Source organism: Urocampus carinirostris, chromosome 6 (genome assembly GCF_059441175.1).
Source record: "Urocampus carinirostris isolate Australia breed hairy pipefish chromosome 6, RoL_Ucar_1.0, whole genome shotgun sequence".
Classification (NCBI taxonomy): Eukaryota; Metazoa; Chordata; class Actinopteri; order Syngnathiformes; family Syngnathidae; genus Urocampus; species Urocampus carinirostris.
In genome coordinates, this window is record NC_142354.1 from 32,717,609 (window position 1) to 32,743,679 (window position 26,071).

General features: G+C 35.9%; 1 protein-coding gene across 2 annotated transcripts in view; it reads right to left on the reverse strand.

The window, feature by feature from the left end:
• Positions 1–26,071, reverse strand: part of col2a1b (collagen, type II, alpha 1b) — a 66,012-nt gene that overhangs the window by 23,003 nt on the left and 16,938 nt on the right. For both annotated transcript variants that reach the window (XM_088338776.1, XM_088338775.1), the window contains 22 exons: positions 23,217–23,261; positions 21,790–21,843; positions 21,206–21,259; positions 20,047–20,100; positions 18,834–18,887; positions 18,692–18,745; positions 17,872–17,916; positions 15,929–15,982; positions 15,811–15,855; positions 15,540–15,593; positions 10,687–10,785; positions 10,560–10,604; positions 10,380–10,478; positions 10,204–10,257; positions 8,459–8,566; positions 7,135–7,188; positions 5,280–5,378; positions 3,507–3,560; positions 3,096–3,194; positions 1,580–1,633; positions 1,454–1,507; positions 1,289–1,342 (listed from right to left, as the gene is read on the reverse strand). In XM_088338776.1, the coding sequence (XP_088194902.1) occupies positions 1,289–1,342; positions 1,454–1,507; positions 1,580–1,633; positions 3,096–3,194; positions 3,507–3,560; positions 5,280–5,378; positions 7,135–7,188; positions 8,459–8,566; positions 10,204–10,257; positions 10,380–10,478; positions 10,560–10,604; positions 10,687–10,785; positions 15,540–15,593; positions 15,811–15,855; positions 15,929–15,982; positions 17,872–17,916; positions 18,692–18,745; positions 18,834–18,887; positions 20,047–20,100; positions 21,206–21,259; positions 21,790–21,843; positions 23,217–23,261 (1,386 nt within the window). The remainder of the gene's footprint in view (positions 1–1,288; positions 1,343–1,453; positions 1,508–1,579; positions 1,634–3,095; positions 3,195–3,506; positions 3,561–5,279; positions 5,379–7,134; positions 7,189–8,458; positions 8,567–10,203; positions 10,258–10,379; positions 10,479–10,559; positions 10,605–10,686; positions 10,786–15,539; positions 15,594–15,810; positions 15,856–15,928; positions 15,983–17,871; positions 17,917–18,691; positions 18,746–18,833; positions 18,888–20,046; positions 20,101–21,205; positions 21,260–21,789; positions 21,844–23,216; positions 23,262–26,071) is intronic.

Genomic DNA, 26,071 nt, shown 5'->3' on the forward strand with positions numbered 1-26,071 from the left:
GACTCAAAGGGACCAAACTGCACTATTTTTCCTCTCATTTTTGCCAAGCTTATCCTAAGGTTTTTGGTTACCTCTAGCACCAAGACGACAGACAATTATGTCAGCCCCCCCCTAGATGAGACTCATGTGATGTAAAATAAATACAGATCTCTTGTCGTATGGTTATGTTTTTTAAAAGAAAAAGCACGTTCATATGATAGTTAATGTATTTTTCTTATTATTTAAATAAATATATTTTTTTCTAAAAAATGAACTTTCCTTTACCACTAGGGGGCACTAAATACACACTGTGCCTTGAATGTTATGATAAAAAATGTTTTTTCCCCATTAAAAAGTAAAGATCACATTTTAGCGGTAGCAGTTTACTTTCTTTAATTGTATACTTGAAATGCATGTATCCGAAAAGGTTATTTGTTTCTGTCTAATTTATTAAATATTGACTAATGTTTGAAAAAATAATAATTATTGGTTCATTTTATGAAAATAATAACTAATCTGATAACATCACTTTGAAGTCAAATGTAGGTAGCATTAAAAACCGTATGTGACTTTAAAAGAACAGTGTGTCTTATCTGACCACTAGAGGTTGCTGTATAGTGTAGTGGAACTAAAAACAAGTGCTAAAAAGCACAATGAAGAATTACTCAAGAAAGACTCGAAGTGACCATAAAGCATCATTTTAATTTTTTTCATTTTTCTAAAATGGCAGACAATTATGTCAGCGTTCCTCTAGGTGGAGCTCATTTTATGAAAACAACATTTTCTTGAGTAATGAGAATTAAACAAAGCACAAATATATGATATTTCATGTATTTTTTAAGTGAATTATGTTTTGTATTACTACTCGGAGGTGCTAAACAATACACACGGTCCCTTTAAAGTATTCAGTATTCAGATTATGTTTTTTTACCACAATTTAAAAAAAATATTTATTTTCGAATTTTATTGCCAATATTGATTTACAGCAAAAAACATATAAAATATTTATTGAAACAACTATTTGACCACAATATTTGCTAAGATTTTGAGATATTTGTTTTTAACTAACTGAAATAAATGTGTGAGTTGTCTGTCTCTGTGTGCCCTGCGACTGGCTAGCCACCAGTTCAGGGTGTCCCCTGCCCACTACCCGAAGATGGCTGGGAGGGGCTCCAGCACACCCGCGACCCGACTGAGGATAAGTAGTGTAGATAATGGATGGATAGATGGGTGAAATAATTTTTGGTGACGAAGTTGATTTTACTTGATACGGACGGTATGTGAATAGGTGCATGAGAGGAACTTTTACCTGGAAACCAGAAGGGCCAGGCTGACCTTGCTCTCCTCTCTCTCCAGCAGGGCCCTAAAGATAAAAACAACCTAATCAACTACTGGCAGAAAATACATTAAGGGAGAATCCCTTTAGGGTACTAGTCTATTGTTAAACCCTAAATGTGCATTTATTGATACATACAGCAGGGCCAGGGGGGCCGGCGGCACCCGTTTCACCGTCTTTTCCAGAAAGACCCTACAGAGAAGGACATGAAATGTCTGTTAAGACGTGTGACATTTCTTTTGTGTACAACTTTTTCACACTTACTCTCAGACCATGAGCTCCAACCAATCCTTTCTCCCCAGATTTGCCAGGCTCGCCCTAAAAAACCCCGAAAAGGGTCAGAATGTTAACAGGAGAAAATATGTTGATTTGTGCACGTTCAGTTTTCATGTGAAAAATGTATACCAAAACAAATCCTATCCCACAGCCATTGGCAGATCATTTTGCAAAGTGTAAGAGTTAATTTTCTTATTATTTTACGAAAAAACAATATTCTAAACATAAAATGAGCAGAAATATCTGCTAATTAAATGACTTTAATGCAGTATATCTATATATTTTTCATTTGAAGTCACCCAAACCATGGGTCACCAACATTTTTCAAGCTGAAAGCTACTTTTTGCTACTCTTTGTTGCAAAGGGATACCAGTTTGATACACATTTTTAAAATGACAAATTTTCATGTTATTACAATGTTGTTACTATGTTATAACCCGGATGTTATTTTTAGAAGTAGAAATAGGCATACTCAAGTACTGCACTATGTAAGAGACCCCTGACATAAACTATGCCAGTTAGTATATATATAGTTAGTATATATATATATGTATATATATATATATATATATATATATATATATATATATATATATATATATATATATATATATATATATATATATAATCGATTGTATTTAAAAATAACAATAACAACAATAACAATAATATTGATGATAATAATAATAATAATAATAATAATAATGATAATAATAGTAATAATAATAATAATAATAATAATAATAGCATCGGTATAAAACCCACATCAAATGCATAAACATTAGACCACAAGGGATTTAGATGATGTAGGAAAATGCATTAGATTTCATTTTATCATCACACTATCTCTACTCACAGTGCCACGTCCTACAACACTGTAATGAGGCATCATGGGAAAACGTTCAGCCAAAGCAACATTTTTTTGCTCTAATGCAGGGGTCCCCAATATGGTGCCTATGGACAAAAGTGTGCCCTCTAAGGACAGCTGAGATGCCCGCGGACTCGTTCTGAGAAGCTCTCACCAGTGTTGTAACATTGTGATTTTCTAGTAACATTATCTGAGTATATTTAACCCTGCTTCCAATAATTAACCTGGTAATAACATAGTAACAACATAGTAATATCATAAACAGTTGTTATTTCATAAATGCATATCAAAATGGGTGCCCTTTGTGCTAATTGGTAACAAAACATAGCTCTAAGCTTGAAAAAGTTTGGATACCCCTACTCTAAATGTAATTGCAAGACTTTTCATTGCACTGTTGTTTAAATAAAGGCTCTTCTCCAAGCATTAGTTTGTAAATATATTTGACAATTTTTCCTGCCTGTCTTTTATCTCACTTTCCCTTTAAATTCTTTATGATGTGTTTACCACATCTAATCCTTTTGCATACGATATTTACCATTTACCAATGGCGATAAAGACAAATCAATATGCACATTCGTTAAAATCAAAGAACTGTCGTCACAAAGCGAGCGTTTGAGGCTGTGATTCGTCATTTACATGTGCTCCTTTGGGTCCAGGGAATCCCATGACGCCAGGCTGCCCACGGGCACCCTGCGGGCCAGGAGGTCCCGGTCGTCCGTCTTCACCAGCAGATCCCTGTACGGTCCAGAAAAAAAAGGTCAATTACAGCACTTACACCTATTAAAATGAAAAGTTGTTAATATTGAATAGATGAACTCATCCAGAAAAATATCTTGTGGGCCATAAAGCGCAGCATTAACATATTTGAAGTGACACATGGGGACTGTGGGGGTAATGATCAGATTGGTCATTAAGGTTGGATGGTTTGATTCCTAAAAAGTCTCTTGGTGGCAACCGTGACGCTAAATCACATCGCAGCCTTCAGACGAATCTTGTTTCTCTGTGATTTACAGCTTTCACAAAACAGAATGGAAGGTGTACACTCACAGAAGGTCCGACTTTGCCTTGGGGTCCGGCATCACCGGGACGTCCTGTAAGACCCTGCAGGAGCACACAGAAACACAATCAACAAACGTTGGGCTCATTTGCATCCAGATGAGACGCAGGGCTCCAAAGCGGGGATTGAGTCGACTGCCAAATTGCATGACCAGCAGGTTACTACCGCGGGAAATGGAAAATACATAAATAAGTTTAAGATGGTGGAACCGGTTTACGGTTTAGAGATAAACCACAATAACGTTTGTAATCATTGTAATTATTTTTTTAGTGTCGATGAGCGTAGCGATTTTCTCACGACTCCTCCTACGTAAACACTGGAATAATATGATGAGAACTGATAAAGGTGACAAAAAACTAGTGAAATTCAAGTGCTTGTTTTCATTTTAAATATTTTCCAGGGATTCTACATGTATTTTTATATATATATATATATATATATATATATATATATATATATATATATATATATATATATATATATATATATATATATATGTATTTATGAATACGTTTTCTATCTCACAGTTTGTATTTTTTGTGTACGTTTAGTTTAAATGACCACATTTATACTACTTTAACGATTTTTATAGTATTTTTTTATATTACAGTACATTTTTATAATCAAAAATATTTTATTGAATATTACCCAAATTATACTACATTTTCCTCTTAGATAATTGTAATTATCTAGTAAAAAAACTGCTTTGGATTGTTTACCCATTTACTTACAGCTGTAGATGTTTTTAGATGTCTCTGTATTTATATTAAGTATTTTTGGATTATTTCTTTATGTTATACTTTGTGTGTTTTCATTTTAAAGGACCGCCGTTCCACTACTTCTACAATTTTTTTGTTTTTTGTTTTTATAGTTGAATGCATTTCTGTAAAATATGTTTCACCCAAACTATAAAATGTTTTTTCTTATATACTTGTCTAGTATCTTTTAATGAAAATCACTTATATATTTTTATTATTTTCTAAAACGTGTCTGTTTTTTGTTAATATTTATATTTCCATTTTAAAATCTAATTGCTTTGTAATTATCTTTTGGAATTCGTTTTGAATGGTGGTGCGCAGAGCAGACACAAAAATGTGAGTTTGATTTAAAAACTACACAACAAACAATGAGAAATTTAATTATTCGAAACAGACTAACAGTTTTTCAACCATTTTGTAAACAAGTTTAAGTAACACAATATTTGTATTTTGTTTAAATAATTTCTTTTTTTCAGTAGTTGTAGTTTTTTATTATACTAAATATTGAGTTTTGAATAGTGGACTTGCAAGGAAATTTCATACGATAACAGTTTATTTTTTGCACCGTTTGTTGTTTTTACTATTATATCGTTTTCATTATCGGCCAATCATGTTGCTATCTTTAGATACCACAACCTTTGGGGTAAATCTGCATAAAAATATAAATCTCTAGAAAAGGTTAGACATACTTATATGAAGGCTTCTCAAAACCCATTTAAGTCTTATCACCTTAATTTGAGTGTCTACTAAAGTTCATACTAAGCAATATAGGCTTAATTGTACTTCGGTATAATGTATGCATGTATATCTGCAAGCACACAACGTTTTGACTCAAATATGATGTTAGTCTTTCAGCGATAATGTGAGATATCATAGATGATATAGATATCATGTAATCTTGATATGACACTTTCATAAAGCCATCATTGACCTTCTTCACTGATAAGAATCTTAAGTTCAAATCATATAAAACACAATTCATATTTTTTTTACTGTAAAACCTACTCTGGCACCAGGCAGTCCGGACTCGCCGGGACGACCGGGATCACCATTAGCACCTTTGGGACCACTGGCTCCTGCAGGTCCTCGCTCACCAGGGGCACCCTAAAGAGACACAAAGAGAAGAAATAGTGTGTATGTGAGCAGGCCTTACTCCAACCCCTAAAAATCCCTGCAGGTCTAGACAAGCTCTTTCGATTGTGTGAGGACCTTTCATTGACACGTTGAAGATGAACAGATTCAATTCTGGCAGGTTCATTTGGGCGTAAATGAGATGTGCGTGGAGGGAGATGATGTTTAATGAGATTCTGCTGCTGACATGAGAGCCATTTGGGTCACTGGCGTATATCCAGATTGTGAGATATACTACCCTCTGGCGGTCAGATGTTAGAAAGACATGCTTTATTGCAAAGTTTGAGTCAGTTACCTTTTTTTGCACGGGGGCAGTTTTTATTTATTTCCTAAACCATCCACCTGTCATTTTCCTTATTCTAATCTCCAGATTCAGGATTAATAAATATCATAATTATAACTTTTCCAAGCAATACTTTGCAATGATTATTATTGAATTTGCCTATTTATCCTGATAGTCTTTTAGCTTTTTCTCTTCACAGTATTTACAACAAATTTTACCCTGGAGTGCCGTGTCTAATCTCGTTGCATACAATGTTATACAACGTTGAAATCAATGACAATAAAGACAATTCTAATTGTAATTCTACCGAACCAGGTTTGAACTCAACAAAGTAATGTAGTCTACTCCATTTAGAAAAAGCCTTTTCAAACTAAAGTAAATGTGCTCAAGTGAAGGTTTCAAATCAAACCCAAAATTAGGTTAGCAAACTAATGGCAATAATTGGTACAATTACCAGATGAAATACTGGACAGCTTTTTTACAAACTTTTTGGGACCGCACAACTGTTTTACATTACGTGTCACGGTTGCCATGGCGCCCAATTGGTCCCGCCCATGTGGCGCCAGCTGCGGATCGTTGACGGATTGTCTTTCCATCTATTTAAGATCAGTGCTCTCATTCTTCCTTTGTCGGTCCATCAACGAAGCTCTGCCCTGCAAGACGTGGGTTCTGACTAGGGCCTGTTTCCTGTTGGCATTTCCTGTTCGGTATTGTTCCCGTTTATTTTTGTCCTGTTCAATATCGGTTTCCAGTTTCGCTCCCGTCTATTTTTGTTCTGTTTATTATTCTCTCCAGTTCTAGTTTGTCCTGTTTTATTCCGATATCCTGTTTCATTATCAATCCTGTCTGTCCCGTCGTGTTCGGTATTGACCCTATCTGTCCAATATCTACTCGGGCTATTGGTATCGATCTCGTCGGCCTCTCCCAATAAGCAGGTAGGGGCCTTGCATGGCTGACTCTCTATTGGCGTGTGAGTGTGTGTGTTAACGGGTAAGTGTGAAGCACATTGTAAAGCTCTTTGGGAGGTCTTCATTGACTTGAAAACCGCTAAATCAATGCAGACCACTTACCATTTAAAATTTCCTAAACTCACACAAGCTGCATAATACATGCTGATGTGATATTGTGAGTCTGCTGAAATTAAAGATAAGGCGCTTTTCTTCTGACCCTACAGTCTTGTAGTTTGTCATTACACTATATGGCAAACGCATTTCCGGAGGGATTGGTATTTGAAGGTATGCAGAGGATTAAAATTGGATTACAACAGTGCTGGAAAAAGATAACACTGACTCATGGATGACATTTAGCGAGCATAAACTTGCAATTGTAATACGACAAGGTTGCACCCAATGAATGATCAAGCACGCATGTCTTTATCTCACATTGATGCATTTTAATAAGGGCAACATTTCCATATTTGGAAGTAATCACAAAAACATGACTCACCTTGGGACCAGCCAACCCGTCTTGACCTGGGAAACCACGGTTACCGGGAGAGCCCTAGAAAAGCAAACCAATGCTATAAACCACTCCTATTCATTTTAAAGGTTTAGAAACACTAAACGATCAATTGATTTGTTATTTTCAAAAGAATGGTTGGTAATAAAGCCCCCTTTTTAGAGCAAATTAGAAAATTCGAGTAGATTCACAGCAATACCCAGTCAATACATTTCCACGAAAAGTTAAGTAATGGTTCAGATTGCCACAAGATGAAACTACAGTACTCATGTCCTTTGTTTTGACATGGTTATGGCTTGAACAAATGGTAAAGGTGGGCAGATCGATCCAAATATTGATATTATCGATGCTGAGTAAGCACTTGGTTTGAATCCATTCCAATTTCCTGGGATCGATACTGTCCTCCCATTTTAACAAGCAGTATGATAATCTTGGTAATGGATTGTAAGATTGTACATACATTATAACTACTTAAATTACATCTACTAGTCTTTAGCCTTGACTTGCAGTGCTGACTTTGTTTTCAAAATATTATGAAATGAAAGGTATATTAGGTATCTTGTTGACATAGTTAAACAATATTTGTTTTTTGTTACATTGCTGCTTTTATGGTTTGACTGTCCTGACCTTTGTTTTGAACCAGTTTATTAATAAAAATATTTCACTTTTTATAGTGGTAAAGGTTCTGTTTTTTAATTGCGTTATTTATTCTATTTCAATTTACTGACTTTATTTTTAAAATATGTGCATAGATGATATTATGTTGACAATGTTCTATTTTTAGTTCTGCTACATTTCTGCTTTTATTTGACTCTTTTAACTCTTGTTCTGAAACCATTGACATAAAGATATTTATATATTTTTTTATTGCTAAAGTTCGCATTGCAGTAATTTAAAAAACATTTTAGTACCAAATATTTGTGCTGTGTTTATTGAAATTAATAAATAACGCGAAGGGGTTTAATAATTCAATGATCATGAAATTTCACTATCAGATCGGTATCAATCGACATTACCCAGTTTTTACTCGGATTGGATTGATACCAAAATTCCCATGCATCGCCCACCCCTAATAAATGGTCGTCCCGACTTCATTTCAATGTAGGTACTTGACACACATATGCCACTAGATGATGCTCATGTAACACGTTAAAAAAAGATTCATGAATTTACGATTCAGACTAAAAGCCAGAGATATTTTTGCATTATGTCATTTCTGTGGCTGTTAAGGTTGGCCATACACAACTACTGGTACTAGAGAACCTTTGTATTGTTATCCTGTAGTATTTGTTAACATTATTTCACTACTCACTCTCTCTCCAGGTGGTCCAATTGGTCCTGCAGCGCCAGGTTCGCCTCTGGGTCCTCTCTTGCCCTCTTCTCCTTGTGGGCCAGGAGCGCCCTGAAGACCCGCGGGACCCTGCACAACATAGCCATTATAAGTATCATTAATGTCAGAATAGAAAAAAACAATAAAATGTGTTCATTATCCATGAAACTGTTACAAAAATGATATTTTGCTTTAAATAGTAGGTGACATAAGAGCAGATACATTTTCATGCAATGCTATTACAAAAAATAAAGAAATTGCAGCAGTCCAATTCACAAACTGTCAAATTCCAAACAGTAAAATGACCAGTGTTGGAAGTAACGCATTTTAAAATAATGCGATCCTAGTATGCAATTACCTTTCTCTGTAACAAGTACTGCAACGAGTTATTGATACTGCATAAATAACAATCAATGATACAATTTAGTAACTCGCCTGTCGTTACAACATGGTGCGTTACTCCACTCTTTTTAAAACCAGGCCATGTATTGCAATGTCTTCTGGGCTTTGGCGATTCTCTCTTTGCTCATGATGCGACATGAAACCCCAATTCCGCTAGCAACATAGTATATGATACGACAGCTAAGGACGGTGAGCCTGTGTCAAGCACAGAGTGCGAGGACACTGTATTTTCCCTTTTGATATTCTGATATTTTTCCTACCGTATATATTCATATTCAAGCCGTATTTACAACTATAAAATTGGGGGGGTCAGTTTACATGCGCACAGTAGCAAATGGTAGCACTGTGTGGAGAGGGGCCGTAGCTAATACAGGAGCAACTAAACCAATGGGAAAAATGTGAGCATAATGCTGAGTTCTGGACTTTTTATCTGTAAACACTTTTTTTGCAATACACCATGCCTGGAGAAAAAAAGAAAATGTCTTGGACATTACCTAGAAATGGAGAAATAATTATTTAAGTGGTTTGAATACAAAATAGATATGGAGTGTCTCAGCTGTTAGTTTCCAAGCTCTCAAGGTTGCACAGGCTAAGAAATATGAAGGGTTGCTGCTTCAACTGATTCATGTACACATTTTCCTTTTTTTTGTATTATTTGGCTATTTCTAAGCAGTTTAATGAGTATATACGGTAATTTGTAACTAGGTAGTTACTTTCGGAGTAGCACACTATTTTTGGGTGTCATTAATCTTTGGGGCACACATTTAGTAATTGTAACTATTTACTTTTTCCAGTAATGTGTCCAATTGACAACCCATGGATACAATTTCTGTAGCTTTTGTCCATTTGGCAGCTGAAGTGGAAAGGCTTAAACTGTACAAACAAGTCCTTAACCACAAAAAAGGCTGCATTAAACCTTCTGAACAGGATCCGAAAGGGATGAGCCAAAAGAAACCAAATACAACTGAAACATGCTTCAGGGAAGCCCTTAAAACCATAGCAAATGCTAAAGTTATCTGACTCAAGTTTATTTCATAATGTCTGTTGATAGCATTTCACACTTGTGCACCTAAATAAAAGTGATGAGCAGGAACCAATATTTATATCGGACCTAAGATGAATGGACGATCGTCTTTCAGTGTCTGTACGGTAAATGACATGCGGCTAGTTCTCGACCACGCTTCTCTTGCCAACAGTCAGCCACAAATAGATGCCTGGAAATCTACTTGCTATGACGTCTAGTATAATGGCTTATGCCTCCATAACATGAGGAAAATAAGTCTCCCCGAACAAATGTCAATAAATTAAAAAGAAATAAAACTTACAAACTCTCCTTTAGGTCCAGCCTCTCCCTTGAAGCCCGTGATACCCGGATCTCCCTAAAGGACAAAAGACACAAAAAACAGACAGTGCTCTTCAAATACTTTTCAAATGCAACTTTATGTATTTTCCAGAGTAAAAACGCTATCTCTGGTGGCTGTATTAGGCCGTAATGACGTACAGATGTTCCTTTTGGTCCGAGAGGTCCGGTGGCTCCCTGAGGCCCGGGAGGCCCGCGAGGTCCAGGAAAGCCAGGAGCACCTGCGATGCCGGGACCACCCTTCAGAGAAAAATACAGCCATTTGTCTTTTATTTCTCTTTTGATTGTCTGCTATAATTAAGTTAATGTTTGTATACTTACAGATGATCCTTTTGATCCAGGGATACCATCAGTTCCTGGGTTTCCCTTTGAAGAAAAAAACACAAAGTAAGTCCCGGTATTATAAAGAAAACCAGGATACGTCAATAAATCGTATCAAATCACTCACAGAAGCGCCAGAAGGTCCAGATGAGCCAGGTGTGCCAGACTCTCCACGGGGTCCTTGTGCACCCTCGGGTCCACGAGCACCAGTGGGACCAGCTTCTCCCTTTAGATATAACAAAAGAAGATGCAAATAAGATAGAGCTCTCTCCAGTGGTATGTGTAAGAATCACAGCCCAAGTCCAATACTTAAGCCCCATATATGATTTTTATTTGCCGTGTAAAGGTGAGGTAGGAGGCATGTAAAGCTGTGCCTCCTCTGTCATCATTTTTAAATTAAAATTGTATTAAATGATTTTATTTATTCAGTGTTAAAGTTATCATTTAACATTAGAGTTTTGGGATTTTTGCTGAATTCGTATGCTACAAGTATCATTAATCATAATCATAATAGAGGATTACCTATCTATTTATGTTTTTATTAAAAAAGAGCAGTATGTAACATATTACTGTGGTGAGCATCTGCAGAAGCAGAGTGAGGCCAATTTTCTTGCCTCATGGCCGAGGTGGTAGTGAGACCAAATAATTCTGATTTTGCTCAGAACTTACAATTTTTTTCTTGTTGCATAAACTCTTTCATGATAGAGGATTTTTCAGTATCTGGCACGCCACCTTTGCCCAAAGGGCGCCAACCACGTGTGGAGCAGGACATATTTAAACCCATTCTCCACACACGTGTCCCTAATCACACTGTCTTTAATTTGACTGGCCGGACAGGACACTACGTCAGTTTATGTGTTGCCATTTCTGGTTTAGTCTTTGTTTCTGCTTAGGATTTTGTCAGGTTTGATTTTGTTTGGACATGTTTTTTGTTTTGACTTGACTTGACTTGTTTTGTTAACCCTTCTTTGTTTGTTACTTTGTTCCTGGTTTTGTCATTGAATACCATCCTTATTTTGAGCACCACTGCCTCCATTACTGCCTAACTTCATTGGCGTTCACCCACAAAATTTAACTGGATGACCTGTCTGTTGATGCTTTTATTTGAAAGGAGCAGTATGTGACATATTACTGTGCTGAGTGTCTTCAGATGCAAAGTGAGGCACAAAATGTTCTTGCCTCATGGCAGAGGGCGATAGTGAGGCCAAAGAATTCTGATTTGGCACACACCGCAGCCCCAAACAATAGAATTACTGATAGTATTAGCTAGCTGTCAAGTCAAGCCATCCAGTATTATTTTTCTGGTTGCATGGACTTTTTTTAATAATAGAGGATTACCTATCCATTGATGCTTTTATTTAACCGGAGCAGCGCATAGACTCCATTTATAAGTGACAGTTCCTCACCAGACACAAACCTCACCACACGTCACTGCCATATATTTTAATTCGATATTTTTGTAGGTGCATTTTTCCCAGCGGTATGCTGCATGTTTAAGCTGCAAAAAATTTTAGAGATGATGAAATTTACGTCCTAGGCTTTAATCCTCCATTTCTGCCTTCTTGTATGCATTTGTTGTTGGTGGTACTTTGAGAGCGATTTCTCGTTCAGGTGGTTCTGGATGATAAGCATTTGAGTAAAGTGCATTAATATGCTTGAGAACCCCCGGAATAGACAATAAGTAATTTTATGAGGACAATGAGATTTAATTAGTTCTGAATACACTAGCAAACATTAGCATTATTTAGGATTCCAAATATAGTTTGAAATTACTTTTTGTTCTTTTTGGTTCATTTAATTCTATTTTTAAACCCTCTAAAACATCACCAAAAACATTTACTGTCATTTTGGCTGCTTGGGATTAGCACCACCTGTGGACACTGTGAGGATTACAGCATGACGCATAAACCCTGATATGTATGATCTGGCCCTGCATCGTGTAGTGCTACAGAAAATGAGTGATATAAAGCACAAGGAGATATGCAAACTACAGACAGTCAAATTGCCCAAAAAGCAAAATTGTACTTTTCATATTTTGCCCAGCCTTTTGGGGGTTTGTGGGTACCCGGAACAACTATGTCGCTTGCTTTAAGTTGAGGCTAATGTTATGTAAAATAGATGTTAAGACAAATATTTAAAAAAAAGTGCACGTTTACATGATAGTTCATGCTTATTATTTAAATCAATATTGGTATTTTAATGATTTCAGTTTTTTAATCACTAGGAGGCCATAAAAATACACACTGTCCCTTGAATCGATGTAATTTTTAGCTGAATATATTGTGACATATGTGTTGTTTGTAAATCATCCCAGTTATTGCATTTTATTTGTGATTTGATGCAATAATTTGTTATTTTTTTAAAGCACGTCCACATATGCTAGTGCTAGCTTCCAAGACAATTATGATGAAATATTGAAAAATATTTACAGTTATGAACAGTGAATTAGAGTTCAACGAAGTATCATTGCGATACAAGTGCTACTATAACATGCTCATTTTTTATGAAACGGCAATAAGTGATTCGAAAAAATAATGAAAATGAATAATATAATGATATTTACGCAGATCTTTTGTTGAAAAATGTTCACAAAAATATCCAATTTCTTCCCACTAACTATGAACAAAATTTAGTTTGTTACAGACTAAAAAAAAATAACCTATTTTCTTTTTTATTTCTTTTTTTTTTTTAACTATTTTTCTACAAAAGTAAACATTTCTATGTTTTGTGATGTCACATTTTTATTTTTTTCATTTTTTAAAATTGTATTTATTTTTTTATCCGGCATTCCTTCATGTTGAGTGGGTAGGGGTGCATTTCTTATGTATATTTAATATTTTTATACAGCACTTTAAGTTGCATTTTGGTGTCCTAAAGTGCTACACACCACAGTTAGTACACGTTTTTCATGGCCAAGTTTAAGCACTTTTTTTTTTGAATTACTCCAGCACCATTAAACAAACGTATCCTGTGTGAATCATTTATTTTCAAGCTTTACAAAAATATCTGCAATTTATAATGGGTTTTTTGGGTTCTAGAGAGTGATTTCACACTCGTGCTTGTCGTTTACTTTTAGTCTAGGATGGAAACGGTGAAAGAAAAAAAAAAGAATGTTTAAATACAGTCGAAATGCAAAGCAAAACTACCAAAAGGATGAAAAGAAGAAGAGCTTATTTGAGTGCGTCTAAAAATTACATGTAAGTGCACGCACCACCGAAGCATCTTGACAGTCTGCAATGATGAGTTCAGCCAGATGATGATCATTAGCAAGTGGAATATTTTGAAGCTACAGAAACCACCTTTAAAGTTCTCAAAAGTGCAATTTTCCTTGTCTTGTGACAAAAAATACTGCCATGTTCAATGATAATTTCTCCGAAATGATTGGTCCAGGATTTTTTGGGGGAACAATTTTAACTGGTTCTTAGCTTACAGAAAGTATGAAAAAAGAACTATGTAAACTATGCAGATGTTAAAATGACAAATTATCGAAAGATAGTTTCCATTTGTGAATTCTCAAAATATTGAGAAGATGGCAAAGGATCAATGGCAGGCCAACAAGACTGTCTGCACATTCTGGGCAAATAAATCAGATTTGGGAGGGGAGGTGAAAGTGAGACCCTCAGTCCAAGATTCCATGAAGACCAACGCTTTTAAAGCACTTTTCAATGCAGGGTACGTTAGTCTCATTTCAAAGATGGACCGCTTGGGCTTTATCTATTCAATTGAATTTTATTAAATGCACCTGTATATTTAATGTATTTGAATTTAAACTATTTTCTTTTGGTTGCATATAGAGGATATTAAAGGAAAAGTTATTATTTAACCACTAGTTGTCGCTGTATGGTGTAGCGCAACCTAAAACGGGTGCTGAAAAGCACAAGGAAAAGTACAAACTATAGAGATTCAAAGTGACCAAAAGCTTTTCTCATTTTTTTGCCCAGCCTTTTTGAGATTTTTGGGTACCGGTAGCAGTAAGACGGCTGACAAATATTTCAGCTCCCTTTTAGGTCATGCTTATGTTATGCAAAATAATCACTAATTTTGGGACCTCTGAGTATTCTAAAAAATGTACGTTTAAATGGTAGTTGACATGTTATTTAAATCATTATGTTATTTTTTTTCATTAACGATGTTTTTCCCACTAAAAGGCACACTGTACACACTATATGTTTATTTAAATCAATGACATTAAATATAGTTCTTTTAAATGTATTTCATCAAAAGGAAATATTTGACATTGACATTTGGATTTAAAGTACTGTATATAAGGCGCACACCCAAAAAGTATTCTTTTGTCATTCTTGTTTTATATGTAAGGCGCACTGGACAAAAATGGGCATGGAATTAAAACTACTATATGAGCTACTGTTACGGTATATACATTAGTCTATTAGTGCTGATTGAATGATCAGTCGAAAAATATCGCTGACCAAAATGGCAAATTATCGCATGCTACGGTAATTGAGCCAGAAAGAGAGGACCATAACCTAACCATTTGAGCACAAGTTATACGGATAAAATATGAAAAGGCAATTAATTTTCTCTTCATTTATATCTTTCAGGATGACTTTCTGTTTTTCTCCATTCTCTAACATTGCTTTCTGGCAACGTGAGTAATAACAGTGTGATAATGTGATAAAATCGAATGTCTTTTCATATGTCATCTGTATTACCGAAGGTCTAAGGGTAAGGTTTTGGCGCTCTCGCTGAGGTGACCGGAGTTCTATTCCCATTGCATACAATGGTTTTCAAAGATCAGCGAAGTCTTTCAATTGATCAATTATTGCACAAATACGGTAATGTACCATAAAATTTCAGGCACAACTGGTTATATGATGCACTTTTACATTTCTGGCCAATTTGGGGTTTCAATGTTTGCCTTAAGGTCTGGAAAAACACTACACAATGACTCCCTGAGTAACAACAACAACAAAAAACACAGAAAAAAACGAAGTTCCTTAGTGAGTGTCAGTGACTGACCTTTGAACCAGGTGAACCAGGGAAACCTGGCGCTCCAGAAGGACCTACTGGGCCCTAAAAAAAGACAAAAATAAAAAACTGAATAAAACAATTAAAATAAATAAATAAATTGATAAAAAAATGACATTTGAGACAATCAAACTAAATGAATGAAATTAAGTATGTGAGAACTACAAGCTATCAGCATCCCCTGAAGAATTTGTTTGTGAAATAAAATGCAAATGAGAAGACGTGTGAATGTTTTCAGTTCAAAAGGAGACCGCACACCTACCGGGGGACCAGCAGGGCCAGCCAAACCATCATTGCCACGGGCACCCTGCAATAAGCAGAAGAGAAAGTCAGTTCTTGCCAGATTAAATTTCGATCACTGGTCAATTTGAAGCACTCACAGCAACACCGCTGGGTCCTGGACGACCTCTTTCACCAGGAAGACCTCGGGGTCCCTGTGCAGGGGACAATGATGTTATTGACGCTAAACTCGGAACGCATTTGATACTAAAGGATTCTAAGCTGTAATTACATTAGTCTCCTTTTTTAGCGAATAATAAAAAAGATGTGCCTTCGGGTTGCACCATTTCAGGGGTCGGGACTGTAAGGCTCGCGAGACTGATATGGCTGTTTTCATGAGTACAATTGGTTCAAAGATAAAATATTGCAGAGAATAATATTTTTGTATCATTCCAAATTAGGTATATGCGAAACTGAAGCGGCATGTTTGAGGCCTGGGTAGGTCCAGAATATATGGGTCCCAACTACAACGTATAGTCAACAGACCGCATTTTGGCTGTACATCTCTATGTAATCCTGTGTATGGTATCTCATTTAAAGGTGTATGTTCACTGCTGAAACATGTTATGACAAAAACCCACAGAACAAATTGTAAACACCTGAAAACGTAGCCGAGAACCCAGAGCAATTTGCTTTAGTCAGCTGTAGGGGTAAGCGGATCCCTGCACACATAGTGCACTCCCTTCTTTCTCGCCCAGCACCCTCTGTGCTAGGTACGGGTCTATCCATGAGTACATCTTGCTTGTGGATGAAATTCACTATTTAACGCATTAGGTTTAGGCCAGGAGTGCAGTATTGTGTTTCTACTATTTATGGCAGGGGAGCAGTAGGACTTTTCTATATTTTAGGCTGGAGAGAAGGAACATCATTCGGATTTATTTAGTCTCTTAGCCAAAGAGATGCATTAAATACACATGTGAAGTTGACGCCTGCTTTCTAGAATTTTCTGGATATTTTTTTCAAACATAAAGTAGTTTGTGCAAGTTAAGAAAAAAAGATGAATAATAAAAGAGACGTTTGAGGACTTTTAAAATGAATGTTTTTCAAATTCAAAGATGTCGAAGATTTGCATCTATAAAACGGAATGGAGGACGGATAAAAAAAACCTCCATTCCCAAGTTTACAACTTTGACCACTTCACATAGCTGTAGGTAAATATATCCGTATCCTTCTGGTTTGCAGTATTTTGTGACATTTGCACCAAAAGATCTCTGCTTGCACTTTGTTTTGAGACCGTTATTGATAACAAAAGTGAGGGTCAAAATGAACCTCAACGATCTTAAATAATGGCAGGAGGAAGATACATTTGATGTGGTATATTTGTTGATATGAGACACAGACTCTGGCATTATTATCAATACATAGATGTTATCAAATCATCAAACGTCACACAGTGAAATAAGCCTCTACATTGATGATAGTTTGCTCTGTACGTTTATCTAGTAAAGTCATGAAAAGTAACTCTGTTTTTAGGTTTAGTAAAAAAAAAGGAATATTTGAAGACACTTGCTTTTCAAACTGCTTCTTGTAATTGTCAGCAAGCTATCGTATAATGTAGCCAGCTAGACTGATAACATACCTTTTTGAAGACAACACAAGACAAAAATAAGTAACGTAATTACCCGACTGTGAACTGCAATTTTTGTCACTCAATTCAAAGCCTGCATCTTATGCGGAAATGCTGCTTTTTTATTTGCTGTGCTACAGGACTTGTGTTGCATCTCAGTGACTTTTACCACTGTATTTTTTAATCAGCCTTGGTTTTTTTTATTGTGTTACTTATATCGCTGTGTCTCAGTGCCTTTTCCTTATGTGTGTTTGTTATTAAAACTAAGTAAACAATTTCGGTGTAACGTATTTCGTTGTGGAAATCACATGTTTCAATGTGGCCTTGTGCGGCTAATATTTAGGTGCGGTTTATGATGTACAAAATATTTTGTGTACAAAATGGGTGCGGCTTATAGTCGGGTGTGGCTAACCATCAGGGGATTACGGTGTGTTAAATAATTTCCAGTTTATATAACGTATTAAAAAGCATGCATACCATTGGTCCTGGGGATCCACTCTCTCCGGGAGCGCCAGACTCGCCCTGCACAGATTCCAGGTGAATGTCACAGTCATCAAAATGTTTAATAAATACAATTCAAATTTATAACCAGGGAAAATTAAACGCAAAATTTAAAGCAATAAGTAACTATGATAATATAAATTTTAGGAAGAAAAATACAATTCCTTTTCATTCACATTCTTTTTTAGAAAAAATCTTGATATTTGTTTTTTCCTTTGTGGGATTAATAAAAGTTGGATTAAATAGACAGTTATATATTTACTATATCAATTCTGTTTTTTTTTGTTATTATGTAAGACATCTGACAAAAACCTTTTTATAATGAGCGTTGTTTTAATTAATTATTTGCATTCGGTAAGATAGAATTGCTGATTTGGTTAAAGGATTCTGAAATAAAAATAACTTTTACAAGTGATTATTGTTCTGTTTTTGTGGTAAGGTAATTAGTTAATAATGATTAGGCCCTTTTTAAAATTGCAATAAAAAATAATAACATGGATTAATTACTTTCATATTTTTATTTTTGTCATTTAAAAAGTTTTTGTATGTTGCAAACGCCTTGTAATATCATAGTAGTACAGCATATGCAAAGTAAATAGTTACTATACTTTTGAGACTTCACAAATTTTCTACTTCATAACCATTTTATGAATTGAATTGGAATTGATAAAAATCCATTTATAGTTAGATATTTTTTTCTAGAAAATGTTAAAAAAATCAATCAAGTAACACAAAGAGTCCACTACAAAAGAGTAAATGATACATAGAATTTACATAACAATACATCCTACGCTACCTTTGACCCAAGAGCCCCAGTTTCTCCCTTGAGACCATCAAGACCAGGATAACCCTAAAACGGACACAGAAAACATCAATTATGATCAAATCCCCTCAAAACTTTGGAAACATCAAGAAGGCCCTGAATAGCTTTAACTTACTCGATGTCCTTTGATACCAGGTAGTCCAGGCGTCCCAGGGAAGCCACGAGCTCCCTGCAAAACATGACGTCAAGGTAAGCACGATTTCATTATTTGTGCTTTTCTATCTTCCAATAGAAAATCATTGACTTTTCTATGCTCCCTAAATCTCACAGACATTGATTGACCAAATTGATGAAAATGGTTGAAAAATCGGTAACAAAAATACAGTGATCCCTCGGTTTTTGCGGTTAATAGGGACCAGAACCACCCACGTAAAGTGGAAATCTGGGAAATAGTGATGTACCATTTATGTTTCTGGGTGGCCTTCATTAGAGCGTAATTAGCGACTGAAAAATGAAGAGAGAGAGAGAGAGAGAGAGAGAGAGAGAGAGAGAGAGGGAGAGAGAGAGAGAGAGAGAGAGAGAGAGAGAGAAAGAGAGAGAGAGAGAGAGAGAGAGAGAGAGATTCAGCATGACGGGGCGGGATAAAACTGCTTAGTGAGATGCAGGTGAAATCAGAGCAGGTGTCCAGTCTCTGTCTGATGCTGAGATTTTAATTCATGCGTTTGTTACCTCCTGTCTCGATTACTGTAATGTACTACTCTCCAGTCTTTTAAATTGTAGCATCGAGAGCCTGCAAGTGGTACAAAATGCTGCAACTATGTTTTTGACTAAGACAAGGACATTTGATCATATTATCCCTATTTTGGCTCCCTGTCAACTTAAAATGTCATTTTAAGGTTTTGTTGATACTATACAAAATTATGCATGGATTTAAGTTAAATATTTCTTTCCCGCAAAGGAATGAACCGAAAGTAGCGAGTGGCCCCTTTACATACAATAAAATAGGAACACAAATTAATGTATTCAAATACCTCAGGGGCATGTGTTTTCCATCAGTGCTCAGGAATATTCATTCTTCAAAAGCATAAGGATTTATTGTGTCTGTCCTCCAATTAAATATCTATGTGGAAGACTCAATAACCAACAGTGCCTTAAAAGAAGACCAAACAAAGTGGCTTAGCCTTTCCAACCGTCTCTGTTGTTTAACGATGTTCAATAAAAACGAGCCAAGCATGGACTCGGACTCACAATCACACACGAAAACACAAAGACAAAAGGAAAGGGTATGGATCTTCACTTTGTCAATAAATTTGAATTAAAAAATAAATGAACGGAACTACTGTTCTAATAAACTCACAACCTTGGCAGTGAAGAAATTTGCCACTCACCTGAGGCCCGGAAGGTCCACGCTCGCCTGATTTTCCAGGTTTGCCAGCTTCACCCTAAACCAACAAAAACAGAAACTAAAAATGAAACTCTGTAAATATTGTAAATCAGTCTACAAGCTTGGTTTCAAAAAAACTTTTGATATATTGGAGAATCTACGCTCCTAATGGATTCGGAGTGAAATCTAATGTTTGGTGCTACCCACCGAAATACATTTTGGTGTCAGGAAGAGGTGCCGATTTAAAAGAAACGATTGTGCATAATTCCGTTTTACTCGATTGACCAGTCAATTATCTGCAATGAATTGACATATTAAAAGTACACTTATTATTCTTATTCTTATTCTCATTCTGACTCTTACTCTTACTCTTACTCTTACTCTTACTCTTACTCTTACTCTTACTCTTACTCTTACTCTTACTCTTACTCTTACTCTTACTCTTATTCTAGTCTTATTAAAATTTTTATCATTGCTATATTTTGTCAGTTGTTTTTTCATTTGTTTAAATCTAAACTAACTCAAAAACGTTGTGGCCAGAAAAATTATGTTGAGATCCAATGAACAAGTCAAAATAATTAAAATCCCCCAAATTATAACAAAACTACCAACATAACAACAGTAAAATATACAAATAACAATGACTCAAACATTTTTGTTTAATTACAAATGCGGTTAAACAAAAAGTTCGTGTTAGACCTCCAAAAATACATTAATTTGATTTAAAGTGTTATTTTTCATCAATAACTCAACAAACAAAACTTTATACTAATTATGAAAGAATGAATGAGTATATAAAAAAGTACAGAAAAGAGGATTGTGCATCAAAAAATGAAAAATTACAAGTACAAATAAACACCGCATACAACATGTTTTAAAGAAACTATGATGAAAGTAATTGCCGAACATATTTTCATATGAAAAGATAAAAACGTATGAACTCAAATTAAATGAGACTAGTATAAAAAAAGCTGTTCAGTAATCTAGCAAAACCTACTTGGTGGACCTTTTGCAACATTTTAGTCATTTTTGAATCTTTTATTTTCAATCCAGGACTTTTGACTTTCAAAGCATAAACTTTGGTCAAAGCCGTGTCTAACTGTAATCCCGAGGTAACAAAAATACATTTTCATGCCTTTTATTTGAAACTTTTACACACTCACATCATCTCCAGGTTTTCCAGAAGGCCCTGAGGGTCCGCGGGGTCCCATGGGGCCCTACATACCGTGAGGAAACAAGCATAGGTATGAGCCGTGGATAAAAGTGGCATTTTGCAAGAGTCCAACTTTCCCTATTTGCCAAGCTTTGATTCTAATCACACATAATCACAGCGTCGGGGGGAAAAGCGGGATAATCCCAAACTCCACAGGGGCAGATTAGCGCGGCCCCAGGTTCAGTCGACCTGCTGAGGAATTGGGCAAAGAGCGTGTGATTTCTGGAAGCTTCATTTGGGACAAATAAGATGGTAGTTGGAAGTCACAAGTGGGATTGGGAGTCCATTTTGGCATAAAACAATAAAAAACAAAACAGATGTGAATACAATCAGCACATGGACACTCGCGTAACTCATCTTTCAACAGAAGTCCACTAAAAGACGGAATTTGTTCAGAGTCGTAAACGTAGAATGGAATAGGAAATAGGTGGCTGTACAGAATTCCCTAAAGCTATGGTGACACCGTAAAATGACTTTTTGAATTTATTGAATTGACATACATATGTTGTAACTTGAGGTGATAATGATACTCACAGCTTGCCCGGGCTCTCCAGCCTCTCCTGGGCTGCCTTGGAATCCTTGAGGGCCCTTAAAAAAAGTTTAAAATGAATGAATAAATTGGTGAATGAATGAATGAATGAATGAGTAAGAAAAAAATATATATTCATGTGTGCAATCAAATACTAATTATATACAATGGTTAGCAAAAAAATCAAGTAAAAAAAAAATCAGAATAAAATAATTGAAAAACTAATCTAAAACGTTTGCATTAAATACAAATTCTTCTTGGTTTGATATTACATTTATTACAATGGTTTTAAAAGACACTACTAGTAAAGGTACCGTGAAAATTAAGAACAAGTAAAAGTTACATGACTTCCTCGTAAAAGACAAAAAACCCACAGGGTTGTGTAAATGTTGACGAAATAAATATAGTGTAAAGTAATATAATATAATAAAATAACATTTATAAACGATGTAAGCTATAAATGTGTAGAAAATATTACAAAACACATACAAAGAAAAGCCATTCATGTGGAGTAATTTCGATCCTAAAGATTTTAAACAATAATATTCATGTTAAAAAAAGGTTGTCCATTTGAATATTTAAATTGCAATTTAGACATCAGTATTGTACTTTGCATAAGAAATAATTTTCATATTCAAGTATGTTTCAGATCCAAATACTTAAGGTTGTTAAAGGTGGGGTAACTTCAAAATATTCTACTTGCTGACGCCATCTTCTGGCTGAAGTCATTATTGCAGCTTCTGTCAAGCTGCTTGCATGGCGTGTGCACATACGTGCCTCTCTTTGATGCACTCAAATAAACTCTTCATTTTTCATCTTTTTAGGGGTTGGGTTGACATTTGGACTGTATTTGAAACAGTCCTTTTCTTACTTTCACCACTTTTATCCCAGAAAAAATGAACACCTCGAACATGCAAGGAAATACACAACACAATGTAACAATATTCCCCCAAATTTGGTCTGTTTCCTTATGATCTTTTTTAGCGACTGCCAGGAGCAGCAGTTTGAATCTTAATTTCTGAATCATATCGTGACACTCATGTTTACTTTTTGATTCCAAAAACATATAATCAACTAAAACTGCTTCGATTAAACAAAAGCATTGGTTGAAATACGCAGACAGGTTTTTTTCTTCTCTCTTGAAAGCACCCGGAGCTTTCCAAACATGACACACATCCTTGTACCTACTTCAAGTCAAGACCCGTTTGTGGGAATCGCCTGTCTAATGTTTTTCCTCTGCAGGCTATGAGCAACTTTGCAATGCCTAAATGTTAGGAGGAGCAGGTGAACGGGGACTAGACATACGTTTTTAGGTGGATAGAAAAAAACAAAAATCTGTTGCTAAAAGTATTCCACGAAGTTTGCCCTGATTATGTGATGTATATGTGACGATAAATAACTGTAAAATGTATTAGGCAGATACTGTACTTACCGGAGATCCAGTGGGTCCAGGCGGTCCTCGGGGACCCATTGGCCCCTAAAAAGAACAAAATAAAATACAATTAAAAATGAAAGGTGAATACCCAGATCACGTTGATTTGGTTACTGTAAATTCATTACGCAATTTACACACACACAATGGAAGAAAATTACACTTTCCTAATCTAGGCTTAAAACACACTTATATTCTATAGTTTATGAATGACCTATATTATATGTTGACAATGTTTGTGTATTATTTGTTAATGCAACATCCATTGCAACCTGGTCATCCCTTTTATTTTATTTTTTAAATTTGATATTATACCTTGATTGTTTTGTATTTGATTTTTTTAATTGTTTATTAATTTAACATCCGTTGCAGTCTGGTCACCCTGGAAGGGGGATTACCTCATGTGTGGTCCCTTCACAGGGTTTCTTTTTCTAAAGCTGAGGTTTTTGAGGATTTTTAGTGTTTCCTTTCCGTCATGTAGGTTTTAGATCAGGGGGTAGTGTAATAATAGGCTGTAGTCTGTACAGCCCTTTGAGACTCCTTGTGATTAAGGACTATACAAATAAACATGACTTGACTTGACTACTCTATATGTCTAGTGACACACCAATAGACACCCCAAAGGTTGTGTAGGAAATGCTATCACATAATGTAGTTTCACTTATCTAGATCCAGACCTCTCTTGTCTAAAAAATAAACAAGGTTTTATGTCTCAATAACATAATTTTAGGTGTGCAATATTCTAAACTGCATCAACATTCTTGAAAATAATAAAACATTTATAAAAGAATGGGCCAGGAGTGAAAAAAAAAAGATTACACTCAAAAGATGCATAATAGAATATTTCAAAATATATTTAAAAAATAATCACATACACACAGTATAAAGTCAAACAGTGCCAAGGCAATATCCTAAACGAACACTTATATTTCATTTCGCCCGACATCTTGTATTGGTAGAGAGCGAGATTACTGTTTTCAATCTTTATTTTGGTCCTGTTTTCAGACGTTTTAGAAATCTGAAGTGGAAAATTATTTTCTTACACGTGTTTTTTTCCCCTTTATATGCATTTTCAATGCCCCATTTTTCCAATTTGGGGTGAGCCCTTAATTGGGGTTCTTCTGAGGTGTAATATAGGTAAGTGAACCAGCTTTGAAAAAGCAATCATTAAGAAATCTATGGCTCAGCCTTAGGAAAACTGTTTTGATTCTTGGGCCTAACGGATGATATGCTGCGAGTAAGTCGTGTCTGTCAGCTTGAAATTGAAGGAGATCACTTTTTTTTCCTCCACGTGTTCATTTTATATCTGGGTTCTGCAAAGCTAGCACTGGATTTGAGCAGTTCCGTTGAGGTTTTATAAAACAAATAAAAATCCATAAAACAGAATATTCTGGGCTCATGAGTACAGAACATGGCTGTAATTGTTCGAAATAGTGAACAATCATTTATATATCAGATGGTCAGAACCTATATAGGATATGACAAAAAAAAAAATTCAATGGGAAGTTGCCACAATGCCAACTTCACACGAGTCGTGTGTCCTGACTGAATCCTCTGTGGTTTGAAAAAACTCAAGGCATGACTCAAGACCTCCTCCTGGCAGTAAATCATAATACCAGTTAGAACAATGTAGAGATAGTATAACAACTTAATGAGTGGATACATTGGGATGTCAAGTGAATAAAAAAACAAGTACGGTAAATTAATAAATGACTATATTTATGAAAACTGCTAAAACAAATCTGCATTGTTGGTTTTGCTGACTCTGTAGCTTTCCCAGAAAGACATTTTACTCTCTCAGGCCAAAATAACTTTGGCCAGGATCACAATCTTTTACAAGCAATCAACTAGGTCACTCAACAGGTAAAAATGGCAAAATAAAAACATTTAAATATTTGTTAAAAATACAAATACAACTTTTATAGCTGCCAGAATTTTTTTACAATAAATAAATAAAAATGTCGATACAACCAAGATGACTTAACTTGAAAGGAAAGTGCAAAAAGAAATGGACATTTCAATGGAGCTGGAGAATTAGAAAGTGTGGGAACTTCTGTTTAAGAGCCAGATTGACAAACTGAAATTAAGAGCTAATCTCTCAGCCTCCAATTGTAGTGTGTGTTTTGTGCTCTCTCTCAATCACAAGCACACACGCTTGATTGACGAACTAATGTTATGATAAGAGCTAATGCACTGTATCAGTCTCCACCTGGATGTGTTTCCATAAAAACAAGTTAACTACACTTTTGACGCTATCTCCTAATCACAAACATGCTTTTCTATCACAGAATTATACAATCAGAAGGAGAGGGTGGGTAGCAAGGAGGAGAGGAGAAGGGCAGGGGAGTAGGAGGGGAGGAGTAGAAGATAGGGAGAGAAAGCCTGGTCTGTATTCTGTGGCTTGATAATCGGCCCCTTAAGAAAATATATATCTGATACGGATGTCTGTATTTCCCAAAGAGCGACCCGCCCGATGATCGCTACACCTGTAATACTTAATACTCCTCTGAGAGTGACAGTATTTAAAACTCTCATTATCTCATCTCATTAGCTGTACCGCTTATCCTCAGTGGGGTCGCGGGGGTGCTGGAGCCCATGCCAGCAATCATCTGGCAGTGGGCAGGGGACACCCTGAACTGGTTGCCAGCCAATCGCAGGGCACACAGGGACAGACAACTCGCTCGCTCATTCACACCTAGGGACAATTTGGACCGGCCAATCCACCTGAAATGCATGTCTTTGGAATGTGGGAGGAAACCCACGCAAGCACGGGGAGAACATACAAACTCCGCACAGGAAGTCTGGTAGCTGGATTTGAACCCACACAGGAGGTTCCTTAGAACTGTGGCGCACAC